This window comes from Bos javanicus, chromosome 19 (assembly GCF_032452875.1).
Source record: "Bos javanicus breed banteng chromosome 19, ARS-OSU_banteng_1.0, whole genome shotgun sequence".
In the NCBI taxonomy this organism is placed as follows: domain Eukaryota; kingdom Metazoa; phylum Chordata; class Mammalia; order Artiodactyla; family Bovidae; genus Bos; species Bos javanicus.
In genome coordinates, this window is record NC_083886.1 from 13,409,128 (window position 1) to 13,435,237 (window position 26,110).

The window sequence follows — 26,110 nt, forward strand, 5'->3', positions numbered from 1 at the left end:
TATCGTATCGTTTCACCCATAACTACTTCAGCATGATTGCAGAATATATGCCTAATAGACTGGACTTGAAGAAAACAAACAAAAAAATGGTTTTAGGACAGGAAGAGAACAATAAATTGAACTTCTGTTTTATCAGTGTTCATTGTTCACCTACTGCTTATGTTATTAACTGGGTCAAAATAGGATAAAGTTCTTAATTATCTGACCCAGTCTAAAAAACTGTATGAACACACCAACATTAACGTTAAGCTCCAGTATGATACAAATAACCTCTGGATTAGATGTCATATTACACAAAAAAAACACCTTCTGAAAAAATATACAACTTACTTTGGCTTCAGTTTCTCCCCTGTGAAGAGTATATAAATGATGGACAGCACTTTGTGATGAGGACCAAGGATGAGTCAAAATTTGGAAGACGTGGAAGTCATGGCCAAGGGTATCTGTTGTGACTAGAAGCATTCCTGAAGGACACACCAAAAAAGGGTAAAAACAAACACCATTATGTATGTGGATAAAATATTTTCACAAGGCACTCATCATACTTTAAAATATTATTGAAGGGAAAAAGTGACCAAATATGTAAGAAACTTCCTACAATTAAAAAAAAAATTAAAACACAAGACTTTTTTCCTGTGTGAATACAAAACCTTAAGGTCACATCAGTATTCAAGTATAGTGACATACTTACATGTCAAGGTTTTATGATGTTCTCATACAACTAGTAGAGAAAAGTTTACAATGCTGGAATCACAGAGTTCACAAGCATTTTAAAATAGCAAATCTGATAATAAAGAATGTGAAAGACTTCCCCCCATGGAATTAAAACCCACTTTCACTTTTTCCATTTCTCAAAACCTGAATTCTAAATTCCAATTTGAGTACTACTACAGCTAATAATACCCTACTCAATTCACCAGTTTAAAACTTGTCTCCACTCTAGCCTATTTATTTAAATTCCCTACTGTCTTTCACAAAGCAAATTTTGATGAGATGTCATGGCCAAGAATTATGCACCTAACACAAGGTCACAAAAATTTTGGTTTCCTGTTCAATTTCACAGTTTTATATTTTACATTTAGGTCTTTCATCAATTTTGTGTTAATTTTTGTACAAAGTGTGAGGTATTAGAAATCATCTTTTTTGAAAATGATGTTCAATTGTCTCAGCAGGATTTCTTAAAGAGGCTAATCTTTTTTTTTTACTTTACAATATTGTATTGGTTTTGCCATACATCAACATGCATCTGCCATGGGAAGAGGCTAATCTTTATCCTCTTTTATCTATCTTTTACTCTACATTCAATGTCAACATGCCAAAGATCAACTGGCCATATTAGGATGGGTGTTTTTCTGGAAGTCCTATTCTGTTCCATTGATATCTGTGTCTATCCTTCACTAATATCACACTTTCTTAACTTACTATTACTTGGAAATCACATAGAACAAGCCCTTGTTTTCTGACCTTTCCAAGATTGTTTTAGCTATTCCAATTCCTTTGTCTTTCCAAACACAGATTCAGCTTTTCAATATCTACATAATTAGGATAACAAACATCTTAACAATAATGAGTCATCTGATCTATGAACATCACATATTTCTTGATATGTCTTCCTTTTTGTCTTTTAGCACATTGATTGTATTTTCTTAGTGTTACTATCACTGGTACTGTATTTCAATTACCAAATTTTCCTTGGCAGTATATAGAGATATAACTGATATTTATATAAATATCTGTATGCAAGGAGATTGAACCAGTCTATCCTAAAGGAAATCAGTCCTGAATATTCATTGGAAGAACTGATGCTGAAGCTGAAACTCCCAACACTTTGGCCACCTGATGCGAAGAACTGACTCACTAGAAAAGACCCTGATGCTGGGAAAGATTGAAGGCAGGACAAGAAGGGGACGACAGAGGATGAAATGGTTAGACGGCATCACTGACTTGATGGACATGAGTATGAGTAAGCTCTGGGAGTTGGTGATGGACAGGGAGGCCTGGTGTGCTGCAGTCCATGGGTCGCAAAGAGTCAGACACAACTGAGCGACTGAACTGAACTGTGTGCGTACCTACACACTCTACAAATTCTAGGAGCTTTTATGTAGATTACATGGAATTTTCTTTCTAAACCTACAGTATGTGAATAGACATAGTTTGATTTTTCTCTTTCCACACTACATGACCTACATGCCTTGTTTTTTCTCTTGACCTGCTATTTTTGCTGAGGTAAACAAAAATGACGAGAGGCAATATTCATGCCTTGTTCCATGTTTTAGAAGAAAGTATTCAATCTTTAAGCATGATGCTAGTTGTAGATTTCCTGTAAATGCTCTGTATCAACTTAAGGACATTATTTTCTACTTCTAATTTGTTGAGAGTTTTAATAATAAACAGATGTCAAATTTTGTCTAATGCTTTTCTGCACCTATGAGACGATTATGTGGTTTTTCTTCTTTGGTCAATTAGTATGGTGCATTTTAATAATGAAAGGTTATCAAATGTGGAACAATCTTGCATTTCTGGGATAAATGCCACTTTGTCAGAATCCTTTATTACATGCTGCTGCACTGAATTAGCTACTATTTTGCTGTTGTGAATGTGTTCCTGGGGGATACTGGTTTGTAATTTTCTTTTCTAATACTGTGTGTGTCTGTTTCTGGTACTAGGGTAGAGCTGGTATGGTTGCATAATGTTCCTTTTATTTCTAGACTTTAACAAATGTCCAGTAAAATTTTCCAGTGAAACTATGTGGGCCTTTTTTGTGTTTGTGTGAAGACTTTTAGATATAGTAATTTAATTTCTCTTTAAATTTTGTAAATATAAAATGTAACATAATTTTTATAATGAAAATATATTGTAATGTTTTTTCTTGGAAGAATTACTCTCTGTAACTCAAGTTAATAGTCTGTAGGGTCTTTAGTAATGTCCACTTTTTCATTCAGGATATTGAAATTTTGTATCCTTTCTCTTTTTTTCTTGGTCAGTCTAGCTACTGCTGCTGCTAAGTCGCTTCAGTCGTGTCCGACTCTGTGCAACCCCACAGACGGCGGCCCACCAGGCTCCCCCATCCCTGGGATTCTCCAGGCAAGAACACTGGAGCGGGTTGCCATTTCCTTTCTTCAATGGTCAGTCTAGCTACAGCTTCTCAAAGAAACCATTATGGTATCACTGGTTTTCTCTTTTCCATTTTACTGATTTATCTTCCTTCTTTTGCTGTCATGACCCTCTATTACTATTTCCTTCACTGCCCTTGCTTTAGTTTTATTTTATATTTCTTCAAGTTTCTTAAAAGCTGAAGCTTAGATCACTATGTCAGGAAGATATGTTGTTTAGTTTCCAAATGTTTGGGTATTTTCCAGTTATCATTCATATACTAATTTCAAATTTAATTCCATTATGATAAGAAATTAAAAGTTTGTTTTATATCTCAGAACAACGTATCTTGTTGAGTGTTCCATGTACATCTGAACACTTGGTGTATTCTCAGTGTCAATTAAGTTAACTGATACTCTTGTTGGATCTTTAACATCCTTACTTGTTTGCCTACTTTTGTGTTCTATTATTGAGTAGAAGTTAACATCTCCGAGCATAATTATGGATATTTTTTTCAGTTATATAAGCTTCCTAAATTTGAGCCCTATTTTTTTAGGTTCATACACATTTAGGATTGTTACGACTTCTTGGTGAATCACCTCTTTTATAATAATGTCCCATTTTGACTTTAGTGTCTCCCTTATTCTGAAGCCAACTTTCTCTGGTATTAATATCACTACTTCAGCTTTGCTTTGATTGATGTATGCATGATATATACTTTTCTATTATTTTACTTTCACAGTCAATATAATTATAAAATGACTCTGGTTTGGATAATAACTGGGGTTCAGTTTGGGTTTTTTTATTCCTATCTCAAACTTTTAATTAGTGTTTATAGACTGTTCACATTTAGTGTAACTTGTGGGTAAGGTTGGATTTACATCTACCATTTTGTTACTTTTTACTATTTTTCTGATTGTACCCCTGTGGTTTTTTTCCCCTTGATTTTTTAAAAAATTTTACTTGGTATTGGAGTACAGTTGATTAACAATGCTGTGTTAGTTTCAAGTATATAACAAAGTGATTCAGTTATACATGGATCTATTCTTTTTCAAGTCCTTTTCCCATTTAGGATTTTACAGAATATTGAGTAGAGGTCTCTGTAATACAGTAGGTCTTTGTTGGTTATCTCTTTTAAATTTCACCTTTGTTTTTACTTTTGCTTATTTATCCGCTCTTGCTTCCTTCTCTTTTTTTTAGATAATTTCACTATTTTTAATACAAAATTTTAACTTATCTATTGGTTTTACTGGTTTTTCCAGAAATTAAAATATACATATTAAAATGTTTGTGTGTTTGTTAATATTTTGTCCAGAATATATTTGCTTTCTGTGAGAAACAGAAGCAAAATCATATTTTGTAACTCCTAAAATCTCTTTGTTGAAAGAATATCAAGCACCTGTGGAAAGATAAAGTGGGCCTTTATATGGGAAGGTGAAGTATATATGAGTTTTCTATTTATTGGCTAACATATGGTACAGCTCCAGTCATTATATTTGATTAAAAAATAGCATATTAGATGCCAGTATCTTGGCTATTTCCAAGAGAATACATTTTAAGATGATGAACCGTGTCATTTATTGAGATCTAGAACAATTTATTTAACATTACCTCCCATTCTGTGCATAGCTATCAGCATGAGGTCAATAAATACTGTTGTCATTCATACAATAAATTTCAAAGATTGGACATGCTCTGTTTTGCGGACAGTGTGTCTTGACTCCTATTTTTTGCTTAGTTATAGGAAGTCTGAATTGTCACAATTCTACTACTATGTTTTCACTCCACATTCCCACAACAAAATCATTTCTGCACATGAAAAACAATTCAGAGGAAACATCATTATGACAGGAAATGTGATGCACTTGTATTTATAGCACAAATATATTACTCATTCCCGAACATAAACTTCACTTTCTTTTATTAGCGTATCAATGATTTACTCATAATTAGCATTCACATAGTAGTCCCGATTAGCCAAATCAAGACTCTTACTGTTTTGCAAATGAAAGATAATCACAAATAAAAACTTTTCAACATGCTCCTAGTTTTTCAAACTGGCATGCAAAACAACTTCAAATTTTAAGAGAATTAGCCATTGAAAATCTATCCTGATTATCTTCCTGTATCCTGTCTCAAAACATTTTCTTGCACTTATTCTTGCAAATACAGCTTACATAACTCAGAAATAAGTCCAACTTTTTGACAAAACTTTAAAATAATTTTTAAAAAAATTTATAGAGAGGAAAGGAGGAAACAGCTAGTGTAGTACTATACCAATAATATGCTTCCTTTGAATTTATAATTTCCTCTTTTGCACACATTCTGCAGGAAGAAATGACAAGCTTTTTTTTTTTTTCTAGAAAACAAGTTAAAAAGCAGATATACATAAAAGGAAAAACTTGTACAGAGTAGACTGTGGCTTGAGAACTATTTATGCAGCATCAGAAGACTAAACCAGACTCCAGCCTGGCCATAAACTAAACCCACGCCCCAAATGAGGTGCCAAGCCACAAAAAGCATTTGCGTCATCTGGGAATACAAGGAAAAGAAGGACTTCTAATTATAGGGCCTGGAAGCGGAAGCCTAGAGTGATTAGCTGTTTAGGCGCTGCTGTATGTTTATCTGGAAGCTTCCTTTCCTTCACTCTCAGCCTTAAGTTTGATAGATGAGCGCTAGCATTAGAGGGTAGGGACTAAAGCTGCTGATGGTACATGGCGTTCCCCAAAATCTGAGGTAGCTGAAGACTGAACATTAAGGCTTTTGTGGCCTCATAAGAACATAAGTCTTTTCAACTGGGCGTCAGCTGGTTAGCCCAAAAGGCAAAATTAAAGAGTAGCAAACCTCGACTGGGCATATGCTATAAAATCTTGGAAACTTGAGTAGGGATGTCTTTTCTGCCATATCCTATTTATAACACCTACCTAATTGTATGGTTCTTTATCACATGCACACATATGAACTGGAAGACAAATTACCAGCTTATTCACACTCTCCTCCAAAAACACACATAACCACTGATATGTTGGGTCAAATGGAAATCTTTACAGGAATTCAGATTATCATCACTCATAAATAACTGTACATTTTAGTATTAATCATTGCAAATTTAATACTTTCTAATCAGCACCTGTAAAGATGAAAACCTAAAAATTATTAAAGTTTGTACTTTGCAAACATCCGAACACCTTTATTTAAATAATTACTTTCTTCCTTTCACTTTACATAACATGAAATTGTTACCGTTTGAAGATATCTTTGGCCATACCCAACAGCCACATCCAAAGGCCATAACCAAGATAAAGAACATGTGAAAAAATTCTCTTCTATTTGCAGTCCATCCCCTCCCCATCACCTGGCCCCAGCAACCACTGATTGACTTTCTGTCATTACAAATTAATGGTCGAATTAATGGTAAAGAATCTGCCTGCCAACACAGGAGATGCAGGTTTGATTCCTAGGTCAGGAAGATCCCCTGGAGGAGGAACTATGGTGTTGGAGAAGACTCTTGAGAGTCCCTGGGACTGCAAGGAGATCAAACCAGTCAATCCTAAAGAAAATCAACCCTGAATATTCACTGGAAGGACTGACGCTGAAGCTCCAATACTTTGACCACCTGAAGCGAAGAACTGACTCACTAGAAAAGACCCTGATGCTGGAAAGACTGAAGGCAGGAGGAGAAGGGGACAACAGAGGATGAGATGGTTGGATAACATCACCAACTCGATGGACATGAGTTTGAGCAAGCTCTGGGAGATAGTAAAGGACAGGGAAACCTGCTGTGTCCATGGGGTCGCAAAGAGTCAGACACGACTGAGTGACTGAACTAAGCTGAGGCACATTTAATTTGATAAGAAACTGAGAAAATGTTTTTTCAAGCCGGCGCTATCATTTTACCTTCCCATGAACTCCATAATTTTGCAACATTTGGTGTTGCTGATATTCTTAAATTTAATCACCTCAGTGAGTACTTGGTGGGTTTCTTATGGTTTAAAAATGCTATGCTCCTTGGTGATCAGTGATGCTGGGTGCTAAACAGTTACTTGCATATTTCCTTGACTTTACTGTTCAAATCCTTTGCGTATTTTAAATTGTTTTGTCTTCATTTTATATACATTAAAATTATATTATAAAAATATTCAGAGAAGGCAATGGCACCCCACTCCAGTACTCTTGCCTGGAAAATCCTATGGACAGAGGAGCCTGGTAGGCTGCAGTCCATGGGGTTGCTAGGAGTCAGATCCGACTGAGCGACTTCACTTTCACTTTTCATTTTCATGCACTGGAGAAGGAAATGGCAACCCACTCCAGTGTTCTTGCCTGGAGAATCCCAGGGACGGGGGAGCCTGGGGGGCTGCCGTCTCTGGGGTCGCACAGAGTCAGACACGACTGAAGTGACTTAGCAGCAGCATAAAAATATTAAAATATATATACGTGTGTATATATATATCAGATATATACTCATGGCTTATATACCCCAGTTCATTTGCTTAACCATAAGTTTCCAAGTAATGAAGACCAATATGATGGTTTGTTTTTTTGGTGTCCTATCTAAGAAATCGTCCTCTATGCCTCCTGGGTTACAATGATAGAATCTTTACATTTTTTTTTTGAAGGTTTATAGTATTAGGTTTTAAATTAAGTGTATGATTGATTTTGAGTTAAATTTTTGTCTATGCTGTTAAGGAAAATTTTGCTGTTGTTCAGTAGCTAACTTGTATCTAACTCTTCGTGACCCCATGGAGCATACCAGGCTCCTCAGTCCTTCAACATCTCCCAGAGTTTGCTCAAATTCATGTCCATTGAGTCAGTGATGCTATCCAACCATCTCATCCTCTGCCACCCTCTTCTCCACCTGCCCTCAATCATTCCCAGTATCAAGCTCGTTTCCAATGAGTCAGCTCTTTGTATCAGGTGGCCAAAGTACTGGAGTTTCTGCTTCAGCTTAAGTCCTTCCAATCATATTCAGGGTTGATTTCTTTTAGGGTTGACTCATTTGATCTCCTTTTGTCCAAGGGTCTTCTCCAGCACCACAATTAAAAACCAGCACTTCTTCAGCACTCAGGCTTCTTCATGGGCCATTTCTCACATCCGTACATGATTACTGGAGGAAACCAGTTTACTTTTCACCAAATGGATATTCCAGTTGTTCTAGGACCATCTGTTGAGAAAATCACGCTATCCCTATAGTGAATTACTTAACACTTTGGTCAAAAATCAAATCATCATAAGAGTCTGATCAATTTCTGGATTCTATTCCATCCATCTATGACTGTTATTTACCCAAAACCATCCTTTCTACATTACTACTTATTTTAAAAAGTATATATTTAAGTAAGTCAGAAATTTAGGTAGAGTCAGTTTTTTAAATTTATTCATCTTTTTCAAGATTGATTTGACTATTTTACTTTATATCCTTTGAATCTCCATATAATTTTAGAATAAGCTTCTGTTGATTATTTTTGGTTTAAACATTCACTTTTAATAAAGTTAACTAATAGTGAACAATATTAACACAAAACACTAATAGGATATCAAAGCACAAAAGTGATAAAATATCTTTATGAAAATGTGGTTATAATCATCACAACATAGAGGTCACTAGGATGGCAAAAATGTACAAGTTTTAGATAAAGTAGTTATCTTGGGGACATTATTATGTACCAACACAATGCTATTGTCCTGCCGCTGCAGCTGCTGCTAAGTCGCTTCAGGCATGTCTGACTCTGTGCGACCCCATAGACGGCAGCCGACCAGGCTCCCCCGTCCCTGGGAGTCTCCAGTCAAGAACACTGGAGTGGGTTGCCATTTCCTTCTCCAACGCATGAAAGTGAAAAGTGAAAGTGAAGTTGCTCAGTCATGTCTGACTCTTCGAGACCCCTTGGACTGCAGCCTATCAGGCTCCTCCGTCCGTGGGAGTTTCCAGGCAAGAGTACTGGAGTGGGTGCCATCGCCTTCTCTGTGCTATTGTCCTATACAGATACAAATACACAAACACAAAAGCAGTACTAACTTAATGTCACAGACAAAAATTGCCACAAGTTCATAATAAAATATAATTTGAATGAAGGTTAACAGGAATTTGGTAGATCACTCTGCTTAGAAGACATATTTTACATATTAAAATTGTAAGATTTAATTTGAAAGGTAAATTTGGAAATTTAGGAATTTCCAAAGGAATGCCATTTGATGTACTTCAGAGATGCATGAAAATAGAAACTTTAAATTTTCTGGATGGAACGTATACAGAGGTAGATACGTGTGTATGTATGTGTGTGTAGAAATTCACCAAGCTATACACTTAAGATCAGTACACACAATCTGTATCATATAATTACATCTCAAGAAAAATGAAGATGAACCAAAACAATAACAAGGATGAGGGAACAAGATAATTTTTATGGCTTTATCTAGAGTGAAAGAAGAGATGATAAGATGGTAAATAGAGCAGTTAGAAAGTTAAAACTCTACCCCAAGTAGAAAAAAAGACATCAAAAAACACAGCAGTCACAGAGGGATGTATATGAAATGACAGTACATAGTAGTAAGGAGTCAAGAAAGAGGTCTACAAGTCTCAGATGTGCAACCTGGCCAACTGATGGTCAAAGCACCATTACTCATGAATTCCACTTTGCATACACGAAAATACAACAGATTTAGTTCAGAATTCTAGCAGGGGAGATCAGAAACTATGTAACGCATAACAATTAGATGGAAGATAAAACTCGGTCATCACTTAGCACTTTCACTTTAGGAATATTTGCAAATGTAGCAAATATTTTTCTTAGCCCATCAGAAAGATATGATTTGAAAAGAAAGACTAACAACAATAACAAGAATAATCAAAATCTTCCCATGAAATAATCAAAGGTATGGCATGGGATTGGGGGAAATCTAGTCTATTTTTTATTTAATAATAATATTATTTCTTCTATGCTGTTGCTAAGACTTTGTTTAGATTATATATATTAAGTTTGAGTAGACTGCTGTTTCTGTTTTCTTTTTCATCTTCCATTCCTAAATCCATTCCCCACTGCCATCCTTTTCCCACCATAAATACGCATCATATTGAATTTAATATATGTTCTTTGAAATATATTTATCCTTGAAAATTTTTCAGAGTACTGTTCAAACTATTTAAAAAAAAAATATATATATATATAAAGTATGTATAGATAGAGTGTTAGTCACTCAGTCATGTCCAACTCTGTGTGACTTCATGGACTGTAGCCCGCCAAGCTCTTCTGTCCATGGGATTCTCCAGGCAAGAATACTGGAGTAGGTTGCCATTCCCTTCTCCGGAGGATTTTCCCAACCCAGGAATCAAACCCCGGTATCCTGAATTGCAGGCAGATTCTTTACCGTCTGAGCCACCAGGGAAGCCTCCAATACGTATATACATATATTTAATATATGGCAAGAATATAGACCAATCTGAACGAGGAAACTGAAACAAGCCTGAAGCTGGAGAAGGGCTAGAGTATACGAGCAGAGTGGAAAGGAGAAGGGACAACGATAGTCAAGGCTTAACCGTTTTAAAGTTGTCCTGATAAGCAAAAGTTCAATTCAGCCTTGGCTACTTCACCTGTATCTACTTGGTCATAGACATCCTTTTTTACCTTTTTCAAAATTTAATACCGGATCTAATAGAATACTTGCAGCTGCAGTGTTATGGGCATTTATACTTACCTCACATTTTTACATGGTAGGTATGCCACTGTACGTATTCACATCTTTCATTAATCCATTCAGCATTAACTGAGTACCTTTGCTATGGCCACTGCTTGTATTCACATCTTTCGTTAGCTCATTCAGTATTAACTGCGCCACTGTATATATTCACATCTTTCATTAGCATGAAAGATGCCATTGTACGTATTCAGTGTCTTCATCTCTCACTAGTTCATTCAGTATTAACTGAGCACCTTTGCTGTGGCAGTGGTGATAGCAAAGGAGCAGGGTTCCTTCTTATTGATGGACATTCAAAATCCAGGGCTGCATTAGGACTTTCATATACCCTGACATTTTTGCCTTCATTGGCCCCCTCTTCCATGAAAAAACTATTTTATGACTACAGTTGCTGGTTTAAACGTATATTATGGATATTAAGGCATTCCATTAAAACTTTATATATATTTTTGCGTTTTAAAGGAATTAAACATTTTGGTGGGACCCTAAAATGACTGTGGGCATGTTGCCTACTGTACTTTATGGCAAATCACCTGAAAAATTCCCTCTGACTCTCATATATAAGCCCAGTGCCACAATGAATGTAGAGCAAACACAACAAATTCTTCAAGGAGTAACTCATTACGTGAGTAAAAGATATCACTTTACAAGATGAAAAAACAAGAGAGTAACTACAGACTTCTAATGGAAATATCCCCACGACAGGGTCGGGGAGGAGGCAATAAATTCTTCAAGCTGCTTTTGCGCTGCTAGTGACACAGCATACGTGACTAACACTGAGACACCTAAAACTGTCAGGTGAGAGGAAAAACCTAAAGCCACCTAATTCTATAAATTGAGAAGACATTATAAATGTTAACAAAAATCAAGACAAGGTATTTTTCTGACCACTTGCTATGATCAATCGGGAAAACTGCAAAAAACAAACAAACAAAAATCCAACTGTTTAAATGATTAACCCAAGACCACCAGCACCTTTCAATATACAGCATTTAAATAACCAGAAAAATGCCAAGTCTGTTAAAGATGCAGCCAAGCATTCAGAAGGGTTCATGTTTAATCTACTTTACTAGAGACCCAACATTCATTTTCCTCTTATTAATGGATGGAAAAGCAATTTCCCTGCCAAGGAAGGGTAATTATTTAAGACGTGGATGTGTTGCCCTTCACAGCTCTAGGCTACTCAGCTGGCAGAAGTAACGCCTCTGGAAAGCAAATCAATTATTTACTGAATTAAAGACAACAGGTCTGTGTGAGAAACATCAGGCCACACTGCAGAGAGCTGAGAATTTCTTCCTTATGTTTCTAATTTCTAATCTAATTAATTAAAAAACACATATCTTCTTTGATGTCAAATATCATGAAACTAATAATACTCCCATCTAGTGTACCAAGTCACAAAAATGTAGTTTCCACAAGATACTTTTAATTTCAATATTAATCACGTGTGATATGCACCTGCATTTAATATAATTTGCATCATGGAACAATCCCACAATTGAGGGAGGGATACAATTTTTGTCCAAATCAGAAATTGGAAAAAGTTGGCTTTATTCACAAACAACTAAGTACATTACATTAATACCTTATCATGGCCCTGATTATGCTGTTCTTCACTTGTTCAGTCGTGTCCGACTCTTTGCGACCCATGGATTGCAGCATGTCAGACTTCCCTGTCCTTTACTATCTCACTCATTTTATTCAAATTTCAAACCACTGAGTCTGTGATGCCAGCCAGCCATCTCATCCTCTATTGCCCCCTTCTCCTCCTGCCCTCAATCTTTCCCAGCATCAAGGTCTTTTGTAATGAGTCAGCTCTTTGCCTCAGGTGACCAAAGTATTGCAGCTTCAGTAACACTTCTTATAATTAATATTTAGGACTGATTTCCTTTAGGATTGACTGGCTTGATCTCCGTGCTGTCCAAGGGACTCTCCAACACCACAGTTCAAGAGCATCAATTTTTTGATGCTCAGCTTTCCTTATGGGCCAACTCTCACATCCATCCATGACTACTGGAAAAACCATAGCTTTGACTAGACGGACCTTTGTTGGCAAAGGATGTCTCTTTTTCATACACTGTCTAGACTTGTCATAGCTTTTCATCCAAGAAGCAAGTGTCTTTTAATTTCATGGCTGCAGTCACCATCTGCAGTGATTCTGGAGCCCTAGAAAATAAAGTCTGCTACTGTTTTTACTTTTTCCCCATCTATTTGCTGTGAAATGATGGGACTGGATGCCATGATCTTATTTTTCTCAAAGTTGAGTTTTAAGCCAGCTTTATCACTCTCCTTTGTCACCTCATCAAGAGGTTCTTTAGTTCCTCTTTGCTTTCTGCCACTAGAGTCGTATCATCTGCTTATCTGAGGTTGCTGATATTTCTCCCAGCAATCTTGATTCCAGTGTGTGCTTCATCAGCCCAGCATTTCTCATGATGTACTCTGCATAGAAGTTAAATAAGCAGGGTGACAATATACAGCCTTGATGAACTCCTTTCTCAATTTTTAGCCAGTCGGTTGTCTCACATCCGGTTCTGTTACTTCTTGACCTGCATACATGTTTCTCAGCAGACAGGTAAGGTGGTCTGGTATTCCCATCTAAGAATTTTCCAGTTTGTTGTGATCCATACAGTCAAAGGCTTTAGTGTAGTCAATGAAACAGAAGCAGATGTTTTTCTGGAATTCCTTGCTTTTTCTATAATCTGTTGGATGTTGGTGAGCCAATGGATGTTCCTCTGCTTTTTTAAGTCCAGCTTGTACATATGAAAGTTGTCAGTTCACATACTGCTGAAGCCTAGCTTGAAGGAGTTTGAGCATTATGTTGTTAGCATGTGAAATGAGTGCTATTATACAGCAGTTTGACCATTCTTCAGCATTAGCCTTCTTTGAGATTGCAATAAAAACTGACCTTTTCCAGTTCTGTAGCCACTGTTGAGTTTTCCAAATTTGCTGGCATATTGAGTGGAGCACTTAATAGCCTCATTTTTCAGGATTTTAAATAGCTCAGCTGGAATCCCATCGCCTCCACTAGGTTTGTTCATAGTAATGCTTCCTAATTCACAACTGACGTCACACTCCAGGATGACTAGTTGAGTGACCACACCATTGTGGTTATCCAGGTGATTAAGACCCTTGTTGTACAGTTCTTCTGTGTCTTCTTGCCACCTCTTCTTAATCTCTTCAGCTTCTGTTAGGTCCTTGCCATTTCTGTCCTTTATTGTGCCCATTTTTGCACGAAATGCTCCCTTGGTATCTCAAATTTTCTTGAAGAGATCTCTAGTCTTTCCCATTCTATTGTTTTCCTCTATTTCTTTGCGCTATTCACCTAAGAAGGCTTTCTTATCTCTCCTTGCTATTCTCTTGAACTTTGCATACAGTTAGTTGGGTATATTTTTCCCTTTCTCCTTTGCCTTTCAGTTCTCTTCTTTTGTCAGCTATCTGCAAGGCCTCCTCAGACAACCACTTTGGCTTCTTTCATTTCTTTTCCTTTGAGATGATTTTGGTCACCGCCTCCTGTACCTGGTGGCTCAGACTATAGTAACAATCTGCCTGTACGAAGGGGACCCAGGTTTGATTCCTGGGTCGGGAAAATACCCTGGAAAAGGAAATGGTTACCTACTCCAGTATCCTTAACTAGAGAATTCCATGGACAGTGAAGCTGGTGGGCTACAATCCATGGGGTCACAAAGAGTCAAACACCACTGAGCAACTAACACTTCTAAGATTATAAAGACAGATAAGACAACTAATTAATGTAACTACTCAATGTACACTTACTATCAACTATGTGAAAATTACCAGGCTAATAATATCTGGGAACAAAATAAAAGCATAATAGCAAGTAGAGATAAGAAAGCCTTCCTCAGTGATCAATGCAAAGAAACAGAGGAAAACAACAGAATGGGAAAGACTAGAGATCTCTTCAAGAATCAGAGATACCAAGGAAAAATGTCAAGCAAAGATGGGCTCAATAAAGGACAGAAATGGTAAGGATCTAACAGAAGCAGAAGATATTAAGAAGAGGTGGCAAGAATACACAGAAGAACTATACAAAAAATATCTTCATGACCCAGATAATCACAATGGTGTGATCACTCACCTAGAGCCAGACATCCTGGAATGTGAAGTCAAGTGGGCCTTAGAAAGCATCACTACGAACAAACCTAGTGGAGGTGATGGAATTCCGGTTGAGCTATTTCAAATCCTGAAAGATGATGCTGTGAAAGTGCTGCACTCAATATGCCAGCAAATTTGGAAAACTCAGCAGTGGCCACAGGAATGGAAAAGGTCAGTTTTCATTCCAATCCCAAAAAAGGCAATGCCAAAGAATGGTCAAACTACCACACAAATGCACTCATCTCACACGCTAGCAAAGTAATGCTCAAAATTCTCCAAGCCAGGATTCAGCAATACGTGAATCGTGAACTTCCAAATGTTCAAGCTGGTTTTAGAAAAGCCAGAGGAACCAGAGATCAAGTTGCCAACATCCGCTGGATCATCAAAAAAGCAAGAGAGTTCCAGAAAAACATCTATTTCTGCTTTATTGACTATGCCAAAGCCTTTGACTGTGTGCATCACAATAAACTGTGGAAAATTCTGAAAGAGATGGGAATACCAGACCACCTTACCTGCCTCTTGAGAAATCTGTATGCAGATCAGGAAGCAACAGTTAGACCTGGACATGCAACAACAGACGGGTTCCAAATAGGAAAAGGAGTATGTCAAGGCTGTATATGTCACCCTGCTTATTTAACTTCTATGCAGAGTACATCATGAGAAACGCTGAGCTGGAAGAAGCACAAGCTGGAATCAAGATTGCTGGGAGAAATATCAATAACCTCAGATATGCAGATGACACCACCCTTATGGCAGAAAGTGAAGAAGAACTAAAGAGCCTCTTGATGAAAGTGAGAGAGGAGTGTGAAAAAGTTGGCTTAAAGCTCAGCAATCAGAAGACGAAGATCATGGCATCCGGTCCCATCACTTCATGGCAAATAGATGGGGAAATAGTGGAAACAGTGGTTGACTTTATTTTTCTGGGCTCCAAAATCACTGCAGATGATGACTGCAGCCATGAAATAAAAAGATGCTTACTCCTTGGAAGGAAAATTATGACCAACCTAGACAGCATATTAAAAAGCAGAGACATTACTTTGTCAACAAAGGTCCATCTAGTCAAGGCTATGGTTTTTCCAGTGGTCATGCATGGATGTGAGAGTTGGACTATAAAGTAAGCTGAGCGCCGAAGAACTGATGCTTTTGAACTACGGTGTTGGAGAAGACTCTTGAAAGTCCCTTGGACTGCAAGGAGATCCAACCAGTCCATCCTAAAGGAAATCAGTCCTGGGTGTTCATTGGTAGGACTGATTTTGAAGCTGAAACTCCAATCCTTTGGCCACCTGATGCAAAGAGCTGACTCATTTGAAAAGATCCTGATGCTGGCAAAGATTGAGGGTAGAGGAGAAGGGGACGACAGAGGATGAGATGGTTGGATGGCCTCACCGACTCAATGGACATGGGTTTGGGTGCACTCCAGGAGTTGGTGATAGACAGGGAGGCCTGGCATGCTGCGGTTCATGGGGTCACAAAGAGTCGAACACGACTGAACTGAACAGAAAACATGTTGAAAGGATACTCTGAAGTGAAGTTGCTCAGTCATGTCCGACTCTTTGCAACCCCATGGACTGTAGCCTACCAGGCTCCTCCGTCCATGGAATTTTCCAGGCAAGAGTACTGGAGTGGGTTGCCATTTCCTTCTCCAGGGGATCTTCCTGACTCAGGGATCGAACCCTAGTCTTCCGCATTGCAGGCAGACGCTTTACCATCTGAGCCACCAGGGAAGTAGGGGAATTGTTAGCCAATTCTAAATTCACATCGCCAGGATGGCTCAAGTCACTCCTTGTTCAGGGATCAGAAGATCTATCTCCTGTCTGTTTTGGAGTACTATCTCTACCAAGCTGTGTTGGCTCTTTAGAGATATCTTGAGAAATCTTATTCCCAGATACCAGATTTTGAGGGTGTTCATTAGAAGGGCACTCATTGGTCCTGAATAGGTATCTGAGACCTCCCAGGGGCTCACAGGTGTATTGAATGTCCTCTTTTGTTTTCTTCCACGGCTTGACTAGTGAGTAGTGAATCCAGGAGTCATGTCCTGGTACCTTGACTGCTGTGGGGGTAGAAAGTATTACAGGGTAGGGGCCCTTCCATGTGGGCTGGAGTTGAGCCTTTGGGGACCCATCTTTCCAGACTTTTTAATTAGGACTTGAGTCACTGGAGCATACAGTGGTGACTCCTTAGAATATTTTGGGTCCTTGTTCATACTCCACAAGCGTATATCCTGTTGGGACTGTCCAATGGCCATAGTATAAGACTGGAGGGTCTGAACCTCTGGATCTAGGAAGAGGTCACTGACATAAACAAAAGGTCTCCCATAACATCTCATAAGGACTAAGACCAACCTGTTCTTTAGGGGCAATACAGATGTGGAGGAAAGCTATTAGTAAAGCCTCCTTCCATCCTGGGAGGTCTCCTGGGTTATGTTTTTTATCACTGATTTTAAGAACTGGTTACTCTAGATGAGTATAAATAAATTAAAAACTAGGATGAGGGAGGTTAACAACAAAGAAAACAACAACAGTTAATATTTATTAAGGTTTCACTATATTTTAGGTATTGTTTTAGATGACAGTACAGCCCTCATTTTATTGATGAGGAAACGAAAGTACTGGGAGTGATCCAAGCAGATTAAGTAACTTGCCCTATTAAGTAGCCAAGTGAAGGGGGGACATGATATCTTACACAGGGTCAGGTAAGTTTTCCCAAAATGATACTTAAGATGGGACTCAAGAGACACTAGGGCTTCCTTGGTGGCTCAGACAGTAAAGAAACTACCTGTTATGCGGGGGGAACCCGGATAGGATCCCTGGGTTGGGAAGATGCCCTGGAGAAGGGAATGGCTACCCACTCCAGTATTCTTGCCTGGGAAATCCCATGGACAGAGGAGCCTAGTGGCTCCTTTGCAAACCCAAAGAGTCAGACACAACTGAGCAAATAACACTTTTAAGAGATAAACAAGAGGCAGGGAAATGAACATTCCAGGCAGAGGTAAAATGATGTAACATGTTTAAGGAGCTGAAAAATAATAGAATGGCCAAATATGGGAGAAAACATGTTGATCAAGTTGAAGTGGTAAGCTTGTGCCATGCTGTAATACTTTTAGACAATACACTAACTAATAAAAAGGTTGTTGAAAGATGTTTGTATCATTAACATTTCTTATAAAATATTTGAATATCTTAAAATGGAAGTAAACATGGAACATGATACAACAATCATAGCTGAACAGAATAACCCAGAATTGGGCTGGAATTAAATAAGACTTTTTAAAAACAAGAGTAACTGAATGATTCTCATACATATGGTTATAGAATAAATGTCTGTAGAGCCCCTAAATTCCTATAATGAAATGCCAGAAACCTACTGGGGTTATATGTGGAGTTTGGGGTGAGAGCTATACGTGAAGTGGGTGTGGGGGGGGGGGGTGGTGTATCTATGGAAGTAATTAAGTTTACATGAGGTCACATGAGTGAAGCCCTGATGTGAGAGTATTAGTGTCCTCATAAGAGACAGCACAGAGATAGCTTTCTTTCTCTCTCTCCCTGCTCCCTTGCATCAAGGAAAGGCCATGCGAGGACACGTTAAGAAGGTGGCCATTCGTTAGTGATGAAGAAACACCTCAGGAGAAACCATCAGCCAAACCTTGATCCTGGTCTTCCAGCTTCAAACACTGTGAGGAAAGAGATTTCTGTTATTTAAGCAATTGAGTCAATGGTATTGCCTTCTGGCAGCCTGAGCTAATACATGTTCACAGGTTATTGTCTAAACCACGTATCATAGAAAGCATTTTACATGCTAAAATGACCACTAAATAGTCTTTTGGGCTGGATTTATAAAATCAAAAGAGGCTGTTGTTCTTGCTCTATGAGAAACTGATGAAAAAACAAATCAAAGTTATAAAAAATACTATTAAAAACTAAGTTCAATACAAAGCAATTAAAAGTAGCTGCTCTCACATTGAGCAGAACAGAAGAAAGAAAAAGGGTTCAAACAGGTGAGGGTAAGGACAACTCAGTAACCCTTTAAATAATTTTCAGTGGCTCCATTTGAGCTGATGTAACAAATCAGAACACTGCCCCCACAAAAATACAACTCTGTACCCAATTAATCAAGAGGGATAAGATTAATAATGCCAAAAGCTGTGAACAAAGAGAGCTGACAATAGCTGAAAGAAGAAATAACCATCAAACTAAACTATCAAATCTAGTTGAAATAGTCCTCAAAATTATGGGCAAAATACAGATGCTGACAGTCAGAAAATGTTAAAAGAAGTCATCTTCATCACAGAAACCAGAAACAGCCAACGGAAGTGTGTTACTTAGTAAAGCACAAAAGTAATTCAAAGGAAGAAGGATAATATCTTGGAAAAAATGATGAAGTAGCAAAAACAGGGACCAACCATGACCTAAACCTGATACATTATACATTAAAAATAACACAAAAATATTTAAATTATAAATTTAAATATAAATGTGAAACTAACATCCTGTTAGAAAATTACATAGGAGAAAATCCTTGCACCCCACCCAGACTGGTGACCATTTCTTAGACATGAACACAAAAATACAACTAACAAAATGTTTACAATGTATTTGACAAAAAGCTAAGAATTTTGCTCTGCAAAAGACCCTATTAAAAAGATAAAAGGAAAAACTTCTCACTGGGAAAAAAGATTTCCACATCACATATGTTAGAGAGGATCCATAAAATAGAAAATGATGAGACAACCAAATGCTGGCAGAGAATGAGGATGCAGAGAAACCATGTCTAGAGGATTAAAGGGAAGTTTGAGAAGAATGTCTCACCAAGTAGGGGACATCAATAGACAGATAACATTATAAAAATAAACAAACACAAATCTGGACTTGAAAAGTACAGTAACTGAAATGAAAAATTCGACAAAGGGGCCCAAATAGAAAATTTAAATGGCAGGAAAAAATCACCTGAAATTATCCAGAATGAGAGGAAAAAAAAAAATGAAGAAAAATGAACAGAGCCTTTGAGATCTGTGGGAGGTAAGTCTACGGGAGTCCCAGAAGGAAAGAAGAGGGGGAAAAAGACAAAGAAACAATGACTGAGAGGTCCCAAATTTCATGAGAAACATTTAGGACAGTGAAACTTTTCTGTATGACACTATAATGGTAGGTACATGTCAATAGTCATTTCTCAGAACCCGTAGAAAATACACCACCAAGAGTGAGCCCTAATGTAAACTATGGACTTTGGTTGATAATAGTGTGTCAGGATGGGTTCATCACTTGTAAGAATAAGATCACTGTCAGGTGGAGGGTGGATAGTGTGGGAGACTGTATGTGTTTGGGTGTGGCATGCGGGCGGAGAGAGGGGGAAGGCAGAAATATGCGCGCGCTCTGTACTTTCCATTCAATTTTGCTGTGGACCTAAAAGCGCTCTAAAAGAAAAAGCTTATTAATTAAAAAAATAAGTTCCCTAGAAAATGTTACTCATTGTGTATCTAAATAATTGAAAGCAACAAACTTACACCACCCCTACTGAAGCTGCCCTGATCTAAGCAGGAGGTCTCTCTGGCACTTCTAAACAAATCATAAATGTTGCCATTAAAATATTTGTTTTAATTCAGGACTCAGAGTCACAGCTAATAAACAAGAATGGGAAGGAGAAATTGAAAAACAAACTGAATACAGCTGCTGAACTAAAAGTTTCACAACTCTCTTTAATGGTATCCCTTAATTTCTTTTCTGAACAGGTTCCACACAAGGCCAAACTGCACGCCACCGAGTCAAGCAATCTACATTTTCTCCTTAATTTCCTTAGCAGTGTTTTTCCACCATGTAAATTGTTTTTAGAATTTCTTAGGAGTTGGACAACATTCCTGGTTTGATCCTGGATTTTGATATCCAGGACATTTTAGTAACTCTGTGATCTAAAGATAGCCTCTCTAAATAAAAATATTTAACAGTGAGATATATACAGGTAAACTAGTTAGAGAAAATCAGATTTACAAACAAAAGACAGGCAATCAACTTTTCTTGTATGTTTTGTTTCACTTACTTTTCTAAGTGAACTTCCCTATACTTTTCTAAGTAGTACCAACAAGCACTACTCTTGTCATTGGCCACAATGCAGACCCAAGGAGAAAATCTTTAACCAAATAGAGAATTACTGGAGTGCCAGTTAAAACTTGCTGAATATAAATAAATTTTGAAATATACATTGGATCCATGTAAGGAAAAACTGGGGTGTTACTGGAGGATCTACAAGTTATATTTTGAAAGGGCCAATTTAATTTTTAAAAAAAATGTGTGTGTGGCATGGGATTTAAGTTAGATGCCATTGTGCGTCCCCGCTGAGTGTGCTAAGTCACTTCAGTCATTACAACTCTTTATAGAGAACTTAAATCTTGATAGAAAATACATTCGGTCTCCCCAAAATATTTAAGTGTTACAAAAATAATTACAGGGAAAAACAATAACTACTAAGGTATTTACAAACAGCAAAGAAGCCTCTTGACTCAAATATTTTGTACATATGAATGTCTCAGTCTGAGAGTGTTAGAATAAACCAAGAAATATGATATGGAAATTAAACAAGCAAAATAAAATGTGACCTAGTGACAGGAGCTGGATAACAGGTAGTCACAGCTGAGTCCAACGCCTTTCTCTGAGAAGCTGTTCAGCTACTGAATAGCTAAGACAAAATCAAGGCTTTCAAGTCATTGAGAATTGAATATTTCATACATACACTTGTTCATACTCAAGCAATAAAATTCATGTTCTGAGCAGCAGAAATACTCAGAAATAAACAATAAATAATTAAGATGAATTGTAAGCAATGGCATGAAATCTGTGCCTATCAGCTTCTATAGAAGATCCTGCAAACCAGTTTTCTGAGTGCTTGCTGAATTATGAACCCATCATTTCATTCAAACTTTTAAACAGATACAAAGCAGAAATGATGACACACTGAAAAATTAATCTGCCACATAATAAACTGATGAGTCCACTGTACACAGCCCTTACTTCAAAATCTGTGTCAGCCGTGCCATATTTTTCTTGCCTCATTCATTCAACAAATATTTATTTATTTACTAGGGACTGAATCCTTATTTCCGAATCATCTTTTGGCTCCTGTTTAGAACTGGCTTTCTTTTGAAGAACTTTCCCCAAAAGCAAAATACCAAGTTAATATTCATCTCCTAGCATTCTGTCCTTGCTCCACAAAGGACTTGTCTTCCTTTTACTTTTTTTGGAAGTCCCTATTCCACCAGCAGACTCCATGGGTAGGGACTGAACCAGGCACTGCGAATGAAGTCTAGCTTGCGATGCGTTTAGCTGAAACGAGTGAAAGCATAAATGGGCTCATAAACATTTTAGTGCCATGAAAATTTTCAGCAATATGATGAAGCCTAATAACCTCTTTCTCAGAATAATATTTTTTAAAGGAAAAATACTTAGGGTTATTAAAATTGACATGCAGCAGAATATGTGATTTTTTATTAATAGTAATACATTAAAATACAGGCTCTGCCATGATTTTGAACCGTTGCATTAATTAGAGAATTATATAAATAACATCAAAAAGATATGAAAATACCCATTATTTATATTACAAATTCACAAAAAAGCTAATATTTCAGTAGTTTATTGTACATATTGATAAGTGAAAGAATTTTCATTAAAGGTTAAAGAAAACAGGGCTTCCCTAAGCAGCTTAGACAGTAAAGATTTCGCCTGTAGTGCAGCAGAAATGGGTTGGATCCCTGGGTCGAGAAGATCTCCTAGAGAATGGAATGACCACCCACTCCAGTATTCTTGCCTGGAGAATCCCATGGACAGAGAAGCCTGGTGGGCTACAGTCCATAGGGTCACAAAAAGTCAGACATGACTGAGGGACTAACACTTTCACTTATCACTTTCACTAAAGAAAATAAAGATGTGATTTTTTTCCCTAAGTTCACATACTCTCTAAATATTCTCCGTGGACCTCACAGACCCAGGTTAAGAAGCTGTATTTTAGATTCAAGAAGAAATGTAAGAGATCCTAAAACTCATAAAATATCAAGGCTTCCCTGGTGGTCCAGTGGTTAAGAACTCACCTGCTAATGTAGGGAACATGGGTTTAATCCCTGGTCTGGGAAGACTCCACATGCCAAGGGGCAACTATGCCTGTGTGCCACAATTACCGAGTCTTACCCTAGAGCCCGTGAGCCACTACTGAAGCCCACACGCCCCGGAGCCCGTCCTCCTCAACAAGAAAAGCCACCACAGTGAGAAGCCGCAACCACAACCACAAGGGAGCCCTCACTCTCTGCAACTCAAGAAAGCATACACGCAGCAACAAACACAGAACAGCAAAATAAACAAATTTTTTTTAAATGTTGACAATTCTCATAAAATTCTCTTTCTTCCAAGAAATTGTAAGATTCGGTGTGAGACTGAATAAAGATACAACAGTATAAAATGTCGATTTACATGTGTCGAGGCATTACATACCAAAGGAAAGATCAAAGAAATAATTGATATTGCACTTCATTAAAGTTAAATACTTTGATCTTCGAAAACCACTTCAAGAGAATGAGAAGACAAATCACAGACTCGGAGAAAATATTTACAAAACACATATCTGATACAGGACTGTCATCTAAAACATACAAAGAACACTTAAAACTCATCAATCAAAAAACCAACAAACCAATTTAAAAATGGTCAAAAGACACAGATGGCTCAGTAAATAATATATACAGATGACAAACAAAGTATGATACAATAGAATATTATTCAATGCTAAAAAGAAATGAGCAATGTAGGCATGAAGAGACATGGGAGACTTGAACACATATTAGTAAGTGAAAGAAGCCAATGTGAAATGGCAAACTATGTAACATTCCAACTGTATGACATTCTGAAACTATGGGAAGAGAAGAAAGATCAGTGGTTGTCAGGACTTGAGAGAATGAGGAATGAACAGGCAGAGCAACAGGGACTTTGTTCGACTGTTCAAACTACTCTGTACAGCACTACTGTGACGGGTTGCTGCTGTCATTGTTTAGTCACTAAGTCATGTCCAGCTCTTTGCGACCCCATGGACTCCTGCCCACCAGGCTCCTCTGTCCGTATACTTCCCAGGTAAGAACCAGTACTGGGGTGGGTTGCAATTTCCTTCTCCAGGCGATCTTCCCAACCCAGGGATCGAACCCATGTCTCCTACATTGGTAGGCAGCTTCTTTACCAAGGAGCCACCAGGGAAGCCCTTATAATGGTGGATACATGCCATTATCTATTTGTCAAAACCTTGAATGTATAAGACCAAGAGTGAATCCTAATGTAAACTGGGACAGACAGGCTAGCAAAAAAATATTTAAAGAAATTATTACTGCAAGATAAATTATACAGTTATACAATTAACATGCTAGGAACAGAGCAAAGTACAGGACCTACACAGCACAGGGAATTATATTCAATATCTTGTAATGACCTACAGTAGAAGCTGAAAGAGAATATATATATTATACAACTGAGTCATTTTTCTGTGTACCTGACACACTGTAAATCAACTATACCTCAATAAAAAAAATAAAATTTTAAGTATAAACATAAACAACTTTAATCTTTCCATTAAAACATAAGTTTGGGAGTTAAAACATAAATCAAGTGGCAAATGTAAATAAAACTATGAAATCACAGAAATTTATGGTCTTCTAGAACTAACTGCTACACGATGACAGAGGTAACTATATCCTTTAAGTTATGTAAGTTGTTTGTATAACAATGGAGATTCACAGACAGGAAAAAATACAGCTTCAAATGTCTGAAGCATCCCAACTCTGGCCATATGAAACACATATTAACACAAAGGAGATCTGACATAACAGATGGACTATCAAAAGTGAGTCAGAGTGGTTACTCTAAGAAGAGTACTGTAAGTGACATAACTTCCAGATTGTTTCTTCAAATTCAATTTAAATCCCACAACATTCAGAGCATTTAAATAAATCTGTCTTCATTAATTAAATCTATCCACAGATCAACAATTACTACAAAATCTTCCTCTCTATTGAAAATGGCTAATTAAAAGGAGGAAGATTACTCAAATACTTTATATTATCCTCTTATGATCATCCTTGATCTGAACAGATGAAAAGAAGGAGGAAAAAGATAGGTCTTTCCATTAGTTTTAACTAATATTCTGCAGAATAAGATATGGCAGTCTCCTCAGACCCACCAAGCAAGGAAAAGTCCACAAACTAATGAAGACTATTTCAGCTCTGAAAGCATCAGAGCAATTTTATCTTTTATTCATAATCAAAGTATTTTTAAAATAAGTCCACAGGAGTGAACTTTCACCACTGGAAGTATTAAACCAATTCCTAACTACGAAAATTGGTAATTAAAGAGGAAGTATAGCATATTTACCCTGCCTTTTACATCCAGGAAAACTGTGGCTCATTTCTGGTTAATGAGAGAAAACTCTTTCTTTAAACAGAGTTAACAGAAGTTAATCAATGCTGAAAATATGATAGAAAAACCACCATTCTATAGCCTTCGATGTATAATAAAAAAAACTATTAAGTAAAAACTTGTTTCAGAAATGAGACCAAGGGTTCCCTGCTGGTTCCATGGTAAAGAATCCACCTGACGATACAGGAGACACAGGTTCGATACCTGGTGTGGGAAGATCCCACGTGCCACGGAGCAACTAAGCCAGTGCACCACAACTATTGAGCCTGTGTTCTAGAGCCTGGGAACCGCAACTACTGAAGTCCACGTGTCCTAGAGCCCGTACTCCACAAGAGAAGCCACTGCAGTGAGAAACCCGTGCACCACAGCTAGAGAGCAGCCCCTACCTTCTGCAACTACAGAAAAGCCTGTGCAGCAACGAAGGCTCAGCACAGCCAAAAATTAAATAAATTATAAAAAAATAAATAAATAAAAAGCAAGAAGTGAGGCCAAAGTAACACTCTGCACTTGCTAATCTCCACGAGAGAATTTATTTTCAAAATACAGACATTTGATGGTCACTAACTTATTCATGTGATCAAACGTAGTATTATAAATGACAAGACAGCCTGATTTAACGTATCCCCTGCCAAGATGAAGTGATGTAGACAGCAATATGTAGGAAGTTTGAAAAAAATCATCTTCAGGCCTGAATGTATTTAAAAGCCTTTAAGGAAAAAAAGGAAAACATTATTATAAAGAAAATATATGTGACAAACGCAGAATTTGGACAAGATAAC

The 26,110-nt window shown here is 37.5% G+C and overlaps 1 protein-coding gene across 10 annotated transcripts in view; it reads right to left on the reverse strand.

The window, feature by feature from the left end:
* BCAS3 (BCAS3 microtubule associated cell migration factor) overlaps nucleotides 1-26,110 on the reverse strand; it is a 590,167-nt gene that overhangs the window by 386,769 nt on the left and 177,288 nt on the right. For all 10 annotated transcript variants that reach the window (XM_061390224.1, XM_061390222.1, XM_061390227.1 and 7 more), the window contains exon 14: nucleotides 331-464. In XM_061390224.1, coding sequence (XP_061246208.1) covers nucleotides 331-464 — 134 coding nt within the window. The remainder of the gene's footprint in view (nucleotides 1-330; nucleotides 465-26,110) is intronic.